Genomic DNA, 19,154 nt, shown 5'->3' on the forward strand with positions numbered 1-19,154 from the left:
AGTAAAATATTACTGTATTTATTTAATACCAATCTTCAAATACTTCATCAATATTAATATTAACATCAAAATTCTGATTCTTAGTAACATAATTCTCCTTATCACTTCTTGTGTTTGGATTAGAGTAAACAGATTCAGTAACCATTTTATTTAAGCCTAATGCTTCAGCTGTGTTTGTAACACCCTCATCAGAGCCATCATCATCATTGTCAGAGCTATCAGAAACATTGCCAAAGTTGCTCTGGTTGGTGTCCATAAATTGTGACCACTTACTGCTGGTTGCTTTTGGAGTATTATTCATGGAATGTTTTTGTGACACTGACAGATTGTTATTAGAAGAAATAGAAAATATGTTTATTTTTTGTGACATATTTTTGTTGGAAGAATCTATGTTTCTCTTTTGTATTATTTTATTGTGATTGTTCGCATCAGTTTGGTAACTGTCAAACAATTCTTCCTGCTTGGCAATCGCCTCTTGGCTGGGAAGTACAGAAGTCAGCGATGTGTCTGCCGAAACATGTTGATGATTAAATTCTTGTTTGGCACCGAAGGAGCTATTTTTGTTATTTGAATTGAATGTTTTTGAATAATTATGCTTTTCTTGATCTCTTACTTGGTAAGGCTGAAAAAAAATATATTATTTGATACAAAAAAATGTGTATACTGTAGTGTAATTATTCTGTATTGTGTAAATACTGTACTTCACCAACCATTAAAGGACCATGAGGGTTTTTTTTGTGCACAGGCTTAGAGATGGGTTTCAGGGGTCGGTGTCATATTCAAATGGAATAGAAGGTGGGAAGGAGTCATTTAAAAACAATTAGGGGCACTTGAGGGACAGGTTTATGGAAATTGCAAACATACACGCATGAATTTAGCTCAAAATGTTGGGTGTTTTTTACGAAACAAATTAAATACCATAATGCACACACACCTTAAATTTACAATTTTTATTTCTTTTTTCAGCTTTCCACTTTTGGCTTTTAAATTTTCTTGATTCTTTTTCTTCTCTCAACATTACATCTCTATCAGTAGTAAACCTCAAATCATCATTTTTGCTACCAACATTTAAACTATCAGTATCATCCTCCTCTAAGAACTGGTTCCACTTAGAGGATGCTGGCTCCGAAGATGATGCAAGTGGCAGCTCTGTTGTGGGTTCTATCCAGGTGGGTTCAAATTCATTTGGTGGTTCATCAGTATCTATAGGAGTTGCTAAAGTCATTTTGTGCATGTTTAAACTCTGGACTAACTTGCGGCAATCTGCACCAGAACCACGTCCATATACCTTAAAAAATAAAACGTCATAGTAATCAAAATTCAATAATAATAAATACTGTGGGGAGCTGCTTTCACATCGATATCTACAGTGGAAACTTCAGTATTAGCCCTTCAGAATTGTCGCGTGTGGTGTAAAAACCCACTCAAGAGGTGGATTTTTCAATTACACTGATTTACCACAAGATAAAGAGAGATTTGACAATACTTGTGTAAAAAGATGCATGTAATATGACCTTTAAGGTCACCTTGCTGGGAAAATTTATTTGTAGTCCCAAGAGCAATTTAGGTTGACACGTAATTATGTTTAAAGTCCGAACACAACCTATGTTGCAAGGTGCACGCGGTACCTTCTTTATTGATTGCTTAGCGGCACACATCTTGCATGCCCACTTTGGATTCTTCTTCACCTGCTGGACTTGAAATGTTTGACAGTCATAGCAACAAACCGCTTGGAAAATTTGAGGCATGATCACTAAGGCCTGATACTATGAATAAATCGATAAAATAATATTAATAGTTAGGTAGTAATAGTTTATTTACAATAAATTCATTTATTTATATTTAAAATAATTTTGTTTGGTTTGAGTGGAGGAACAGCTCAGGAGGAGGTGTACTTTAGTCTAGTCCATGAAAGATGAAGGTATACCTTCGTACATGGCCAATTAGGGTAGGCTAAACTTTAGGTCTATACTACTACTGTACACTATCTCTTCCTGCTAGAAGCAGTACTAGTAGTAGAGTCTACTCTAACTATTATTAGCCTATATTATTATTAGGCTATGCTAGGTGGATAGGCCTAAACTACTACTATGCTAGGCCTAACTAGCTTTAAAGTTATGGATGAATGAGCTTGGATTCTTCCTACTTTCCTTGACAATATCAAATCACAATAGCATATGTTGACTATATATTAATATGACATTTTATTATATTATTAATACTAAATTGTACTTGTATAAGTCTTGTACTCTGTCGATTCGGAAATTCAAAACAACATTTTTGTTTTTTCGCGGATTTATTTTGTTGCCAGAAAGTTTCACAATTTTCACTATATCTTTTAACCAATCAGCGAATAGTATTTTCAGTTCTATTTCTGACAACACACAGATTTTCTTGTTGGCTAGCTTTTTCTAGGCCCTAGCCTAGGCTAGACTTTGCTAAGTTATGGATTCTAGTAATAAAAATGGAACATTTTCAAGGATTGCACAATGGACATGTTTATCAATAGCTATTTTATCAAGTGGTGGATACGCAATTTATTATAAATTTAGAGTAGTGAAGGTAAGTTTGTCTCAAACCAATCTAGGCTAGGCCTAGCCCTAGCTAGGCCTCCAGCAGGGCCTAGCTAGGAGGTAGGGCGCGGGCGGCTAGGCCCGGCCACAGGCAAGACAGGCAGCACACACCGACCCACCGCACACAACAGGCAGGCAGGTTACACCTAAGTAACCTTTCTGGACTACAGGCTAGGCCTAGTACGTAGGAGGGCCTAGTAGTAGGCTTATAGTTATACCATTAGATTACTATGATAGCCTTCTTTAGGGATGTGGGTTATTATGGCAGCACACGCCGACCCACCGCACACAACAGGCAGGCAGGCAGGTTACACCTAAGTAACCTTTCAGGACTACAGGCTAGGCCTAGCTAGTACGTAGGAGGGCCTAGTAGGCATAGGCCTATACCATTACTATGAGATGATAGCCTTTAGGGATGTGGGTTATTATGTTTTATTAAAATTATTCACAGTTAATTTATTCATTATCATCTTATCTCTCTCTATCGTAATGAATTCTAGAAACAAAAATACTGTATTAATATTATTATTATTAATAATTTTGTGAATTTCAGAAACCAGGAATTTATACCAGCCCTCAATTTCGACAGTTCTTGCTTTCTCATTGTTCAAGCTTGAACAAGGAGTATTGGCCAACAGCATGGTGTGTTGGAGGTCGTCTACAAACCATAGCACGGGTCCTTTTTCAGTCAAGACCACAACAGCCATACAGAGTGTAAGTTTATGAGTGCTATGGTACTTTATCTGTATTTAAATAAAAAAGGAAATCCGCATCAAGGAGCAGTTGAAGAAATTTTTTTATCTCTAAAACATGTATATTTTAATAATGCATTATTTAAAATCATTTCAGAGTAGCCTATATATGTATTTTCATATGCTACACATTGCAAAAATTAGAATAAAATTTCTATAAATTAATTTAGACTTTTACCATTTTAACACATTAGTGTCAACTTATTTGTAAGAAGTAATGAAAAAAAGGGGAAAAATGAGTGGAAATAATAAAGACTAAAAAAAACATTTACACAGCAATTAATTGTCAACATTTATGGTGAAAATTTATAAATAATGTTTGTTTTTGCAGAGAGTTGGTACCAACCCCAGATGGAGGCGAGTTTAGCCTACACTGGGTAGACAATGAAGCACATGGTAATCAGTACCACAAGAAAGCCAGACCAACCGTCATTATTCTTCCAGGACTAACAGGTATTTCACGTTCCTATGGAAAGACTGGCTCAATTCAGTGAGCATTGATCCAGTGTGAGTGTCAAAGCGGTTAGACAGTGGAACTGTGATACCTTGCCATAACATCAGCACGGGTTCTAGCCTCACTCGCTGCATGGTTCTGGTGGTAGAACGAGTCTTCTCGATAACGGCTATAAACCGTAGTTCCAGTGGACACATCTGGCTCATGTGCACTTTAAAGAACCTAGTACATTTTTTTTAGAAAAATAGGGGTTACTAGTATACACACAGCCACTGTCACACGTAGACAGTTATCCTAACTCATCATGAGGGCCCCTTGATTGTCAGCATATGCTGTTTTTAGGGTCACCCTCTAAATAAGATTCAACAAATAAAAATACTTTTATACAGGCTAAATTAAATTGCTTGAATGCATCAACTTATTTAATTTGGTCATTGTGTCTGCCTCCCCTACAGTACCTCCAACTTTAAAAAAATCAATGTATTACTGTTTATTGTTAAGACAACATTTATATAATTGTTTTCTGTTGCCAGGCTACAATCGTTGACAATTTACAATTTTATTTAAAAAAAATGAAATTGCTTGAATGCATCAACTCGTTTAATTTGGTCTTTTAGTCATTGTGTCTCCTCCCCTACCCATAACTCAATGTATTCCTGTTGATTTTATATTAGCATGACATTTATGTTTTCTGTTGAATTGCTAGGCTACAGTCGATGTGGGTATGTTTTACATATGGTGGACTCGGTCGTTAAGCTTGGATATAGAGCTGTTGTATTTCATAATAGGGGTTTAGGTGGTGCAAAATTAAAGGTAAGACATTTAGATTAATAGGAACACAGATTTTAATTTTTCTATAGCACATAATCTGTACTATAATGAAAATAGTAAACATTGATTTTCAGGAAAATTTAATATTGTTCAGGTCACAAAAGCTTATTTATATTAAAATCTGAATTACCTGTTTCTTCATGAGATATTAAATAGCACGCCTTCTGTATTCTTTTAACATAAACCGAAATATCAAGTAGTGAGCCCTCCCTCTCCAAATATAGTTTTCTCTGATATATTTTGCCAAGTACTTCACTCATTTTCTGAGTGCTTTTCATCTGTTTATGTTGTCTGCTTTAGACGCCATATACGTTTTCTGCGGCGTATACGGAAGATTTCAATATAGCTGTGAAACGTGTGAAAGAACATCTACCCGAAGCACCTCTGATGGCTGCTGGAACATCACTCGGAGGGTTAGTATCATGAATGCATTTTTTAAATCAATCTCAAAGATGTGTAAAGTATACCGAGTTGGTTTGTACCCTCTTAAGCTCTGTCTACGCTATCAAACTAGTTTGACAAAAAAGTATGATGTGCCCAAATATGGTAGTGATATGCTCAAATATGGTAGTTATATGCTCAAATATGGTAGTGATATGACATCATCATGTCCATATATAGGCACATCACATTTAATACTGTAGTGTACAGTAGATAGAGCTTAAAACATGCACCAAACTTGGTATGCAATTCACTTTAAAAAAAAACAGTTTGGCACACATGGCGTGTCATAACTATAGTAGTATACTTGAGCTGGATAGTTTCGGAGGGAAAAATGAAATGCCTGCTGGTAGCGTTGTATGTTACAGACAGTAACTACTAAAGTTGGTTATCATAAGACACTATGTCACAAAAAATGGTGTCATATCACTACCATATTTGGGTATATCACTACCATATATTTGGGCACATCAAACTTTTTTGTCAAACTAGTTTGATAGTGCAGACAGACCTTTAGAATATTTAATTGTTAATTTGTATATGTGTGTATGCTTTACTACCATTACTTATTTTTAAAGTGGTCTTGTTTTATTCTAATTTATTCCTCATTTAAATAACTGTTTTCTTTAAATTAGGATGATTTTATTCAACTACCTTGCCAAGCACGGCGAACAAACACAATTAAATGCTGCGTTTACCGTCTCAACACCTTGGAACGTGTTTGAATCTACAAAAAATATCGAACGACCAATCAATCGTATACTTTTAAACTCTCACTTGGCACGTAATCTACGCAAGGGGGTGAAAGAGTAAGTGGTTTATCCTTTGTTTCTTCAATTACTGTATAATATACTATGTATACAACACTACAGTACAGTTATAATTAATGTATTTTCAGTTGATATATAATTAACAATTTTGTGACTGCTTTCCTAAAATTTAAGTAGATAATGCATTGTAATTTAAATACTGTATCTGTACTATTTTTTTCTAGTCATATAACAATGTTTGAAAAACATTATGATCCAGAAATTTCATTAGCATTAAAGGTAATGATGATTTATTTATTATTTTACCTTGTCAAAGGGAATGGTATTAAATGGTGCTGAAGTTGAGCACTTTGAAAAAGGTTTTCTATAGGCAGTTTCAATCGTGTCTCTAGTGTGAAGTTGTCTATCGGCATGGTCAATCATGTGTCTAGTGTAAGGTTGTCTATCGCCATGGTCAATCATGTGTCTAGTGTAAAGTTGTCTATCGGCATGGTCAATCGTGTGTCTGGTGTAAAGTTTTCTATCTGCATGGACGACATTAAAAACAATTTAGACAAACAATTGACCATTGCCGATAGAAAACCATGAATTTGGCGCATGACACACATGCCATGTACTATCAGCACAGTCAGTTTTGTCTATAAAACTTTCATTTGCAAGCTGACCATGCCGATAGCCTGTTTCTGAATGTGGATAAAAACAAATTCCTAGAATAAGGCTTCCAATGGTGTGTTAATGATAGGGCTGTTTATTTGATTTTGTAGGCTAACACGATAAGAGAGTTTGACAGTAAATTTACAACCAAGGTGTTTGGCTATGAGAATGTTAACCAGTACTACGAAGATGCTTGTCTACACAACAAGGTCCAGGATGTTAAGATCCCAACCGTCTGTCTAAATGCTGGTGATGACCCTATCTCACCTATGCATGGTAGGTTTATCTAAAAGTCTCAGCACTCTGGCCAGACCTGTCTGACACTCAGAATTTCAACCAGCATAAAGAGGCTCCTGGCTCCATTTTTTTTCATGCTAAAAGCTCAATATTTTGTATCAAATTTTAATGTGCAGATTAGAGATGTATAAGCTTAAGCCCATTTTAAACTGAGATCTTATTGGCATTTCATGAGCTGTTTATAAAATAACGATCTTGCTTAAAATGACCAAGTTCACAATTCCCATGTAGAAAAAATAGAAGATGAGCTACTCTGAAGAATAATGTATTACATATATTTATTTTATAATTTTTAATAAATAAATAATTTATACTATAGGTCCATGATTATACTACAGTATTATAGTATAAATTTAATGTATTAAATTTGTGGATTTTTTTTACATTCTAGCCCTTCCAATTTCTGCTACGGCACAACAAGACAATGTCGCCTTAGTTGTTACACACTATGGTGGTCACCTTGGTTTTCTAAACAGCTTTTGGCCTAGAGGTAAAACGTTATGGCATACAATATTTTCAGAAGTTGTAGACGCATTCTTTCAAAGAGGAATTGTTGAGTTTAGGAGAAATCGATGACATTTTCTATGTAAAGTATCACATTTTATCAAAAATATAACAAGTTCAAAATATGGCAATTTTGGAGAGGGAATTAATTGCTTTTGGAGAGGGAATTGCTCTATGGAGTTAGTATTTATTAAAGACTTGCCTAAATTGTTGACCATAATCAATTTTGTAATCAATGTTTTCGTTAAAAAATGTGCTATTCGTTTTGACAATACAGTATTGATTTAAACCAAAATGTAGGATACCTCCACCATTTAACATGTTATATTTAGATTAATATACAGTACAATTGAATGGACATTACAAACTGCATTGTGCTAATACTATAGCACTACTAACCTGGTTGTTGCACCCTTTAAGCTTGGTTCCCACTAGCGACGCAACGTAATGCAACCTACAGGCTACAAATGCCCTTAATTGTGTTTGCCCCTGCCTGCGTGAAATCAAACCTGCTTGTTGCGAGTTCACGTTCTATGTGCCGTAGACTTTAACCTGGTTAACCCTGCGTATCTTTGAAATACGCACTGTACTATATTTTCTAGTATTCTTTTGCCTTGCGTCGTTGCATGATTTGATTTCTCATAGCGATGTTTGCAGGACTGTTACGTCGTTAGTTCCCACTTTTGATTACGCAATACAACACCTTGCGTCGCTGCGTTCTAGTGGGAACCGCTCTTTAGTCTATAGCGTGTAACATAGAGGTTTCATTTAGTATAGCGATGATTGCCATAGAATTAGCATGTAAATGTAACAAGTCTGAATGATTATTACTGGAATGTGGCAATAATGTGTGTGTCAGGACAGATATACTAGTTAGCTAGATTAGTTTACTTGATTGTAGTTTAAATGAATTGGAATATAATAGATCAGATGGAATGTGTACTAATTGGAAAAAGATAGCACTATATATGTACTACATCATGCTGAAAAGGCCTGGGATGAATTTTGTTAAATAGTGCATACTATTGCACGCCATGTGACCCACAATAATCCAATCAAATGACAGAAATTTATTTAGGCGTTATATTATATTGTGGTTATTGAAAGTTTAAAGAATTTTTTTGTGATCTATACAATACAATTTATTTTTCTTTTGGAATAAGACAAGACATACAATACAAGCTATTCAACTTATTATCATCAACAGTATTCATAAAAACATTGATTGTAAAGATCATTCTAATGTACTAGTACTGTACACACTATTGTTTAGTATTGTTCAATGTCAATTAAACAGCAGTTATTATGAGCTTCTTGTCTTTCCTTTGGTACACCAAAGCGATTTCTTTTTCTTGACATCGCTTAAACACATCTACAGATTACGTCAGTAAGTCATTGGGTTTCCTTTATAATGTATTGAGATTTATGCCTTGTTCTGTAAAATAAACGGCTACTCAGTCAGTTCCTGGTGCTGTATCTAAGTAACCTTCCATAATACAGGCACACATGTATATGTGATAAATATGACATGCTGTATTATGGAATTTGCCATGATACTGCACAAATACATGTGGAGATATGAGAATTTACATTTAACATCTGGAACTGACTGTTCAATCAAGTTTATCCATCTGAAATTCACAAGATACAATATCTGTACATCTTAACAGGGCTTCTGATTGGACACCAATTGGTGTTTTCAATTCTGACACATGGAAGTTTAAAATGTCCTTGTCACTGCCCTTAAACACGCCGGACACAACTGTGCCTCCATGAAGTGAGAAATCTACACTTTTCTTATTCATTCCAACAATTACTTCAAGAAAACGTCTACGAAGAAATGATCTGCCGTCTTGCTCTTCAATCGCAGCTGGAGGATCCATTATTCACTTGGTCTTTAAATTAAACAAAAATTACGGTTCAAAATTTAAACAGAACTTTGTAATACAAAGATTTTTACTCTGGGTACCCGAGTCTAGGACTTACTCATTTTCTCCTCTTCTTCCTCCATCTGGACACTTGAGTAAAAAGTGCGATTTTTAAAGTACTACTCCTCCCTTATTAGTTGTAGTATTGAGCTGGGATTTGGCATGAATATACTACAGGGACATGTCCTCAAATCTATAGAGCCGGATTTTTAATTTTTTGTTAATTAATTTGTTTAATTAAGAAGCCACAATGTGTGACACACACCACAGCGTTATGTAGTTATATGGTTATATGCGGATTCTTGGCGTAGTGGTTATCACGTTTGCTTAACACGCAGAAGGTACCTGGTTCGAGCCCGGACGAAACCTTTTTTTTAAACGTTATGGTGAAAAGTACTCTATATGATAATTATACACAGTATATCTTATTTTTATTATTTTTTAAATACTTATTTTGTGTAATCGGTAATTATCACTTTTACACATGTTTATTTTTCTTTGTGCTTATTACCATATTTATTTGTAATTTAAATGGATTAAAAACCTTTCTGTAACCCACATTTTTAGTGTAAGTGGTTTTCGTAGTGTAGTGGTTGTCGAGTCTGCTTAACACGCAGAAGGTCCCGGTTCGAGCCCTGGCGAAACCTCGGGTTTCTTTTACTTTATGGTGAAATAACTGTATACGTCTGTATACAGCTTCTTTCGCTGTACCCCGAGTATTGCACATTCGTGGTTTTTTGTTAATTAATTTGTTTAATTAAGAAGCCACAATGTGTGACACACAACACAGCGTTATGTAGTTATATGCGGCTTCTTGGCGTAGTGGTTATCACGTTTGCTCAACACGCAGAAGGTACCTGGTTCGAGCCCGGGCTAAACCTTTTTTTTTAAACTTTATGGTGAAAAGTACTGTATACGCAATATGATAATTATACACAGTATATTTTATTATTATTTTTTTAAATACTTAATTTGTGTAATCGGTAATTATCACTTTTACACATGTTTATTTTGCTTTGTGCTTATTACCATTTATTTGTAATTTAAATGGATTAAAAAACTTTCTGTAACCCACAATTCTAATGTAAGAGGTTTCGTAGTGTAGTGGTTGTCAAGTCTGCGTAACACGCAGAAGGTCCCGGTTCGAGCCCTGGCGAAACCTATTTTTCTTTAACTTTCTAACTGTATACGTCTGTATACAGCTTCTTTCGCTGTACCCCGAGTATTGCACATTCGTGCTTGTTTATGAATACATTTATGTTTTATGTTATGTTTATGTTATATAACTTTTTATTACTCGACGATCAGGTCCATATTGTGTGTACATTACAGTAATTTAATACAATTACATACTTATAACCGAAAGTATTAAAGCCCCATTCCCTACGTTTTTTAGATCTAATTTAAGATCACAAACTATATTTAATGTAAAAATAATACTATATGATCCTATTGCGATAACTTTTTTCGTCTTTAAACGGTTAAAAATGTGAAAAATAAGTCGATTCTAATAATTATAGCGGCCCGCTATAAATCCCAAAATGCATTGCGCGCGGATTGATATTTTTGTTTTTCACCTGTAATTCGCCCACTTTTCGATCGATCGTGAGGCCAAAACAAATGGAAGACTCCTAACTTTTCAGCGAAAATACCGGGTTTTCCCCAATTTGTATCAACGGAGTCTGGCAAAAATAGAAAGACAATTAATGCAGCAACTATACAACGTCAGGCTAGGTATATAGGTAGCGTACGATGTTCGTACGTTACCGATGTTTACCAGCTAGGCCTACAAAACTAAGCCTAGCTAGGCTAGGCCTAAGACCGTCCACGAGAGGTCGATCGCCGCGAGCTACTTAGGTAGTGCATTGTTTCTCACTTTTTATCATAATTTACCATAAAACGTACATTTAAGACAAGGAATGACATGGTTTAATGTTTTTAAAGTGATATATATGTATTATTTTCCAAAAAACGTCCAAAATTGCAGGGAAGGGGTCTTTAAAGTAACTTTTATAAATCAAAACATAAATCATGGAGGTATTAATTTATACCTCCATGCATAAATTACTGAGTGAAAACAATTTTCGGTAATTATTCATAAATAATCATTTAAATTAATGACCTTCAACAATTTTACTTCCGATAAACTTCAATACTTACAGCATTTATAAATATCCTAGCGTCTACTCTGTAATGTAGTTTTTGGACCCGATCATCTGTCACCGACACCAGGCTAGCTTTCTAGGCCCGGGCCTAGCTAGAGTAACTGAACTGGGTCTAGGACCCAGGCCTAGCATCAATCTAATTATCAAGAAGTGTGTCTTGTCTAGTAATATAACTAGTACTGTATACTATAATATATATATATATATATGACTAACATTTTTTTAATACGGCGAAAAAGAAAAATAAATGTTGTTTACAAAAAGACGGACGACGACGTGCAAGCATACAGAATGTCGCCCTCTGTTTTTTGGGGTTAAAAAAAACATTGTTTTGATTGTAGCGCCCTCACACTATTTACATAAAACAAGAGATTGACACAAAAGTAGAAAAAAAAATATTTTAGCAGACATTGTTCTTTGTCTTTGATGATGTAATAAGTTTTATATTTATTTTAATATAATAACAGTAAGTAAAACATGACATTTCTGATTACTAAGCAGTAGGCCTATATAATAATACACATAACGAAATAGGGAGAGGTGTTTTTGCATGGCATGCATCAGGCCTAACTAGTAGGCTAGCTATAGTTTAGGCTAGTAGCTAGCTAGGCTACTACTATACTAGACTCTCTATCTAGCTATATAGCCTATTAGGTTAGCCTAGGTTAGGCTAGCCTAGATTAGATAAAGAGGAGGAAAGGAGGGCATATCTAGTCTCAGACTGCCTTAGCTAGGCCCAGCCTAGAAGCTAGATGCCAGTAGGCCTAGTAATGTATTACTAGGCCTAGGCCTAATAATACTAGGTAGGCCCTAGGCCTAGTACTAGGCCTACTTCTAGCGGATACGGTGCCGATCAAGTCAGCCCTATTATTAAAACCATCTCGCGTCAAGTCGGCCCGCATCAACTCGGCCTCACATCAACTTGGCCTCTAATTAGGCAGTGGATAAAGACAACTATTCCAGGCAAGTCAAATCAAGGTAGTCACTTTTATATTGGAGCTATTTATTATCCTCCGTCTGCCGCTAATGCGGATTTGTTGATTGAGCACATTGTTGATACAATTGATAACATTCGTTCTATGGATTTCGCTGCTCCTATTGCTATTTTGGGTGACTTTAATGACCTAGATCTAGCTGAGCTGGAAGTGAATGTTGGACTGTCGCAAGTTGTTAACTTCGCTACACGAAAGGATGCCCTGTTGGACAAGATATTTTTGAGTCGTGCTGATCTTTACCATCTTCCGCAACGCTTAGCGCCACTGGGTCGGAGTGACCATAATGCCATCCTATTGGAACCACTGATTGAATTACCTCAGCACAAGCGTCTATCAGTGCGTTCTCAGCCATATCGTGACTCCTCTGTTTTGTCCTTTGGTCAATGGGTTACAACCCATGAGTGGAATGATGTGCTGAATATTGAGGACGTCAATCGAAAAACCAAAATGTTCTCTTCAAATTTGAATGGTGCTTTTAACAAGATATTTCCTGTGCTGAGTAGGAACAAGCGCACTGCTGACAAGCCCTGGATGTCCGACAAGATTCGAAGATTAATTGACTCTAGACAAAATTTGTTTCGTAGGTTTGGTAGAACGGATGGGTGGCGTTCAATTCGCAACTTAGTCCAAGATTGTATTAGAAAGGCTAAAAACAAATATTATTGTAATTCCTTATTAAGTCTTAAACGTAACAACCCTGCCATGTGGCATAAAGGTATTAAACAACTATGTAATCTTAAGACTAAAAATACTAATTTCACCTTGCCTGGGCTGTCCAAAGTTGAAACTGCCTCTGAGATTAATGCCCATTTCTCTAGTGTTTGTAATGCCATCCCTCCTCTTAATTTAAACGATTTGCCTGCTTATCTCCCAGCCCCTGGGCCACCACCTTTAATATATGCTGGTCAGGTCCTAAAAGCCCTTTGTAATCTTAAGCCTAACAAAGCTGGCCATCCAGATGAACCTCCTATTAAACTGGGTGCAGGTCAAGTCGGCCCCAAACCGTCCCGGCCAAAGTCAAGTCGGCCCCACGTCAAGTCGGCCCCAAGTCAACTCGGCCTCAAGTCAACTCTGCCTCAAGTCAACTCGGCCTCACGTCAACTCGGCCAATAACTAATCGGTCAACTCGGCCACAATAAAGTATGGAACGCAAAAAGTGCTTAATATTATTACGATTCTTACTATCCACGTTTTAAAAAAAATGAAGAAATAAAAAATATAATATCATATAAAAAAATGAACTCATTGCCGATATGAATAGAAGTACCCGCGTGTTACAAAAAACACGTGCAGGTACCGTATTTTAGGAAATCGAAGACGGAGGCCTACGTTCCACCATTTGGCCATAGAAAAAATGATCGTACATCGTTTTTGTGCATGATTTGCGTTTAAAAAAAAGGGGAATCCCCCGGTCAGCGAAAACACGTAGCAGTTGTAGATATCGAAAAAGCTGGCAAACGCACAGGGAGGCTCAGCTACGAAATTTTATTAAACGTAAATAAAGGAAAGTTGGTGAAATCATTCCTATTTTTTTTTGCTAAATATATTATTGTCTAAATAATAGTATTCATTAAAAGTCAGAATTATTCATAGTTAAAAAATTGTGAAGAAATATTATTTTATCAATCCCCTTTATTTGCACTTTTTGCGTTCCATACTTTAATGGGCCGAGTTGACTTGCGGCCGAGTTGACTTGAGGCCGACTTGACTTGGGGCCGACTTGACTTTGGCCGAGACGGTTTAGGGCCGACTTGGATCGAAACCTATTAAACTATATAGAGATTTTGCTCCTGAACTTGCTGAACCTGTTGCGGATATCTTCAATCATGCATTGAAGGATGGTGTTTTCCCCGACCTTTGGAAAAGGGCTACTGCAGTTCCCATTCCTAAAACAGTGAATGCTAGTTCTGTCTCTGACCTTAGACCTATTTCCCTTACCTATGTTCTTGCCAGGGTATTTGAATCTTTTATTGTTAAGTGGATTCTTGAAGATATTAAGGGTAAATTAGATTCTCGTCAATTTGGTAGTAGGAAAAAGGCTTCCTCAACTCACTATCTTGTTAGTCTTATTGACTCTACACTCAAAGATGTTGAGAAGGGTAAATGTTATGTTAACCTATGTGCCACTGACTTTACTAAAGCTTTTGATCGTGTTGATCATAATGTTATTATTATAAAGTTGATTGAACTGGGTGTGAGGTCGTCCATAATTCCCATCGTCTGCAGCTTTCTCACTTCCCGTTCTCTCAACACCAAGTTTGCTGGGATTTTGTCATCTTCAAAGTCACTGACTTGTGGTGTCCCACAGGGGACATTGCTTGGCCCTGTACTTTTCCTAGTACTTATTAACGATGCTTGTGTTGATTGCTGCAGATGATGGAAATATGTGGATGACCTCACCCTTGGGGAGGTCGTTCGCAAAGGTGATTTGCCTTCCATGCAATCCCTGTTAGATGATCTGAGTGTTTGGTGTTCATCCAATAATATGATACCCAAACCCTCCAAATGCCATATCTTGGTTGTCAATTTTCTTAAGGACAAGTCGGATGATATTATATTGCCTTCTTTTAGTCTGAGTGGTTCCATTTTACAAGTACTGTAGTTGATCACATGACGCTTCTTGGTGTAATCATTCAAAATGACCTGAAATGGGAACTTAACACTAATAATATTGTGTCTAGAGCTTCTAGACGTTTATTTTCCTTGTGCATTTTGAAGAAAGCAGGAATCTTAATTAATGATCTGTTGACTGTTTATATGGCGTATATAAGACCTATTTTAGAATATGCTGCCCCTGTTTGGCATGGCGCTATCACTAAGGACATGTCCAAGTCTATTGAAAAGGTACAAAAGAGAGCATTGCGTATCATGCTAGGTAACAACTATTTGTGCTATGATCATGCATTGTCTGTTACTGGTTTACCTACTCTTGTAGAGAGAAGAAACAAACTTGTGTTGTCTTTCGGGGAAGGCTTATTAAAATCCGAGCTGTTTAGAGAAATACTTCCCCCTCTTCATAAGCCAGCTCGGTCTCTCAGAGTCAACCGCTTTCTAGAAGTACCTCATTGTAAAACCAGCAGACTTAGGTCGTCTCCAGTTCCCACCATGGTGGATATAATTAATAGGCACCACTAGCTCTTTTTTAGATATGTAATAAGTGAATGTTTTAAGGTTTTTTATTCATGTATGTTTTTAATTGTATGGTACGATATCTAATTTTATTAAGATGTTTCTATTTTTATAGCAATTTTAACTAATTTTTAGTCATTTGTAATACATTTCATTTCAGTCCTTGACTGTCGTTTTGTAATATATTTTTATATACCGAATAAATAAATAAAAAAAAACTTTGCACTATTGACACGGAAGAATACCTGACACTTTAAAGTATTTAAGTTATAGTTATACATTTTAATTGAATTCTTTATTATTTACATTTAATTTTTAATCCAATGTTTTCCTCCTAATCAAATCAAATTACCTTAATTTTTCTTATTCTCAATAAGGATAACGTTTAAGTTCAATCTCATTCTCAGGGAAGAATTCCCACACTATTAATATTATTATAATCAAACGCTTTATATATATATATATAAAGACTCTAAAATAAACAGAGTGAGACTGAGAAGATGAAAATTTATACAATCCCTATACCAAGGCAAGATGTGTTGATAGAACTCAGTATTGACCCAAAAATTAAAATGTTTGATCCAAATTGTCAGAAAATGTTTAAATAATGAATACATCAAAGTTAGTTTTTAAGAAGACTGCAATTAATAGTTTGTATCTATGGCAATCCTAGATTTGATTGAAGAATAAAACAAAAACTGGGTTTCTTTGTGTGCAAAATCATTGCGCAATATGCACACAATGACAAGCATTGCACCATGTATCATAAACTGTTATAATGTGCTTTAAGTGAAGTTGTATCAGTAAATCTCCTTGTCTACACACTAAAACTAAGTGTGATGTGCCCAAATATGGTAGAGATATGACCAAATATGGTAGTGATATGACATCATTATGTCCATATATGGGCACATCACATTTTGTTGTCACATAGAGTTTGTAGACTGAGCTTCACTAAATTCTGTCAGATGACGGTGGTTGTTATTAACCGAAGTACTGTAGTCTTTATAAATCCCATCCTTTTAAAAAAATTCAGTTATTTTTTTGTACACTAATTGTTTTATTATCATTTGTATTATTAAATACTGTACTGTTCAGTTTGTAGTTACAATTTAGACCACGCCCTTCAACTTCAGTACAGTATATGTTTAGCCCTAATCTAGAATTGATAGTGTTACTGTTCTGTGCCGGCTGAGTGATCTTCAATAGTGTACTAACAGTTAGCCTTTTTGGTTAAAAATTACTATCAGTTGCTATCCAAAGCTGCACGATTTCAATCGTACAGTATCTCTCATTACATTATCATATCACCAGCTTTAATACGCAATATCATGGAACATTAAAGAAACAACTTATAAAAAAAACAAAGTTTAATGACTTGATGGCTGAGAATAAATGTTGACATATTATTGGTAAAATTTAGTATTTTTAATTTTTATTGTCAATATTTAGTATCTAATGTGATACTGTATGACACACATAATTGAAGAAAAACATTTAGTAGGGCTTACTTAAGACAGTGATGTAGCACAAGAAATAAAGTGGTCCAATTTTCGCAAGAAGAGGGAACGATCTCTGTTCAAGCCACTGGGTCGTCAAAGGCCTCTGTGAAAAAGTGGTCAAGTTAAAACCTTACCAACTTTACTGTGGCTACGGCCCTGTAAGAGGACTTTTATATTGGATAGCCTGACTATTTTGCATGAAAATTAACTCTGAATTTAGGACTTGACTTCTATGCAGTTGAGTTATACAGTAGTTAGTATGCATGGTATGTTATTCATATAATTGAGAGGAACTGTGATGTTGATTACATCAATCAAAGTCTGCCCAAAGACCTAAATCAAGAATGGTGGGAAAGGTACTGTACGGGTGTAAGAGTAATCAATTGAATTTATAACATCGGCAAGGGTTCGAGACTCACTCGCTCCATGGTTCTGGTAGAAGAACAAGTCTTCTCGGATAAGGACTATATAAACCGTAGGTCCTGTGTACACATCAACAGTAGCTCATGTGCATTTTTAAGAACCTAGTACATCTTTCGATACGAGTAGGGGGTTGCCCCGGTGTACTAGTACTCAGCCACTGGTTATAACTGGGCCCTCTGGGAGACCAGCCTTTGACTGAAGAGGTCACCCAGTATAACAAAATAATTCACACACACTCATACACTTACTATAAAATATTGTTTTTTTATTTTTTAGCCAGGCAATGCAGTCGAATCTTTAACTTGGATTTTTAAAATAAATCCCAAAATGGCTGAATTCCAAGATGTAGCATTCGATGACGTCCAACTCTCATTGGCCGGAATTAATTTGATGTTAAACAATGGCTTTCGAGAAGCAGAAAGTATTTTCCAGAAATACAAGTAAGTACTTTGAATTTACTGTTTTGTTTATTGTTTATTTCATACAAAGTCACTAACTGATGTACAGCGAATATTTCCGAGGATGCCCAAAAGCTTTAAATTATTAGGTACAATACAGTAGCTTATTTCCATTGGGGTCCTTTTTATTTTTAAAATAAATAATATATAAAAATATTGTGTTACTGTTAAACAATATCATAAATGTTTTTTTCATCAAGCTTAATTTTTTCATATATATTGAGGACTAGTGCTGTTCCGCCGTACCACGCCGAGAATGTTAAAGAGTTGTTATCCAATCGAGTTCGAACAATACCATGAAAGCCCCAGTGGTCTAATGGTTAGGACATCTGCATATCAAGCAGGCGGTCCGAGTTCGAGTCTCGGTTGGGGCGACTTTTTCTCATTCTCACAGATTTCCTCATCTTTATCGTTTCAAATTAATTAATTAAATTTCAGTATATCACCGGGCGGTTTAGAATTAATGTTCTTTGCCTCTTGTGTTTATATATGTGTTAATGAAACGTACTGTAAAATAAAATTAAATCAATTTTTATAATAATGCAATACATTATTTTATTTAAAATGACTCAACTACTTACAGTAGTTGTTTGGTTTAAGAGAACCGGAATGTGAAATTAATTAAGTTTTTTTGGAAAATAAACTGACTTTACAATTACATACAGGCCTATATTTCTAAAGGTTCATCACTGCAGCTTTACTGTACTGCCTCAAAAGAATATTTTAAACTTCACCATGCTTATTCAAATTTAATTTACACTTTAACCTTTTCAATCAACAATCAAATTAATATTCAGATTTAATTATTTTCATTATAATGAGATCTCATAAATTATTAATATTATTTTGCTTGCCTTTCCAAACCTTGAACGAAAGCTTTTGTCATCTATAGAAATAATGATTCAAAGTTCAATTTAAGTGGCCCCTGTACAAAGATCAACAGATTCCTGTTTTATCAGATTCACAGCCTATTGTTAATTGTAAATTGAAGACTATAGTATTATACAGAATAGCTAAATTTATTCCCTTTTTTATGTTTGTTTTGTATGGGACTTGGAAACCTTGGAACAAAACAAGAGGCCTGGTATGATTTAAAGTGGGTCTTATCAATCCATGTACAGGTGCCATGGTAATTGTCAAAGTTTATCCCTTTGTTTATCTTTTACTCAGTACCATGTGTTATGTCACAAGTCTACAGAATTATCCACATTGAAAACAATTATCAGACTTCTGTTTTACGGTACACATTCTTTGCCTACTAAAAAAGGAAGAAAACTC

The 19,154-nt window shown here is 35.5% G+C and overlaps 3 protein-coding genes and 1 non-coding gene across 4 annotated transcripts in view; 3 read left to right on the top strand and 1 right to left on the bottom strand.

Moving 5' to 3' along the window:
- Positions 1 to 22: 22 nt before the first annotated feature.
- LOC140049668 (uncharacterized) lies at positions 23 to 2,251 on the bottom strand. Its single transcript, XM_072094620.1, has 4 exons — positions 2,233 to 2,251; positions 1,629 to 1,766; positions 935 to 1,288; positions 23 to 622 (listed from the first exon to the last, which is right to left on the bottom strand). Exons 2-4 carry the CDS (start codon positions 1,746 to 1,748, stop codon positions 23 to 25), a joined length of 1,074 nt encoding a protein of 357 aa, XP_071950721.1. The 5' UTR covers positions 1,749 to 1,766; positions 2,233 to 2,251.
- A 142-nt stretch (positions 2,252 to 2,393) lies between these two features.
- Positions 2,394 to 8,666, top strand: LOC140047729 (phospholipase ABHD3-like). Its single transcript, XM_072092794.1, has 9 exons — positions 2,394 to 2,562; positions 3,127 to 3,287; positions 3,657 to 3,778; positions 4,486 to 4,592; positions 4,911 to 5,023; positions 5,687 to 5,860; positions 6,046 to 6,100; positions 6,586 to 6,751; positions 7,164 to 8,666. Exons 1-9 carry the CDS (start codon positions 2,446 to 2,448, stop codon positions 7,346 to 7,348), a joined length of 1,200 nt encoding a protein of 399 aa, XP_071948895.1. The 5' UTR covers positions 2,394 to 2,445; the 3' UTR covers positions 7,349 to 8,666.
- A 3,086-nt stretch (positions 8,667 to 11,752) lies between these two features.
- The window catches only part of LOC140047819 (tetratricopeptide repeat protein 39C-like), a 33,555-nt gene continuing 26,153 nt past the window's right edge, over positions 11,753 to 19,154 (top strand). The window contains exons 1-2 of the mRNA XM_072092886.1: positions 11,753 to 11,835; positions 17,695 to 17,858. Coding sequence (XP_071948987.1) covers positions 17,746 to 17,858 — 113 coding nt within the window. The 5' untranslated portion in view covers positions 11,753 to 11,835; positions 17,695 to 17,745. The remainder of the gene's footprint in view (positions 11,836 to 17,694; positions 17,859 to 19,154) is intronic.
- On the top strand, positions 18,179 to 18,250 carry Trnad-auc (transfer RNA aspartic acid (anticodon AUC)). Its single transcript has one exon. It is a non-coding gene; the product is annotated as a tRNA-Asp (tRNA).

This window comes from Antedon mediterranea, chromosome 1, assembly GCF_964355755.1.
Source record: "Antedon mediterranea chromosome 1, ecAntMedi1.1, whole genome shotgun sequence".
Taxonomy (NCBI): Eukaryota; Metazoa; Echinodermata; class Crinoidea; order Comatulida; family Antedonidae; genus Antedon; species Antedon mediterranea.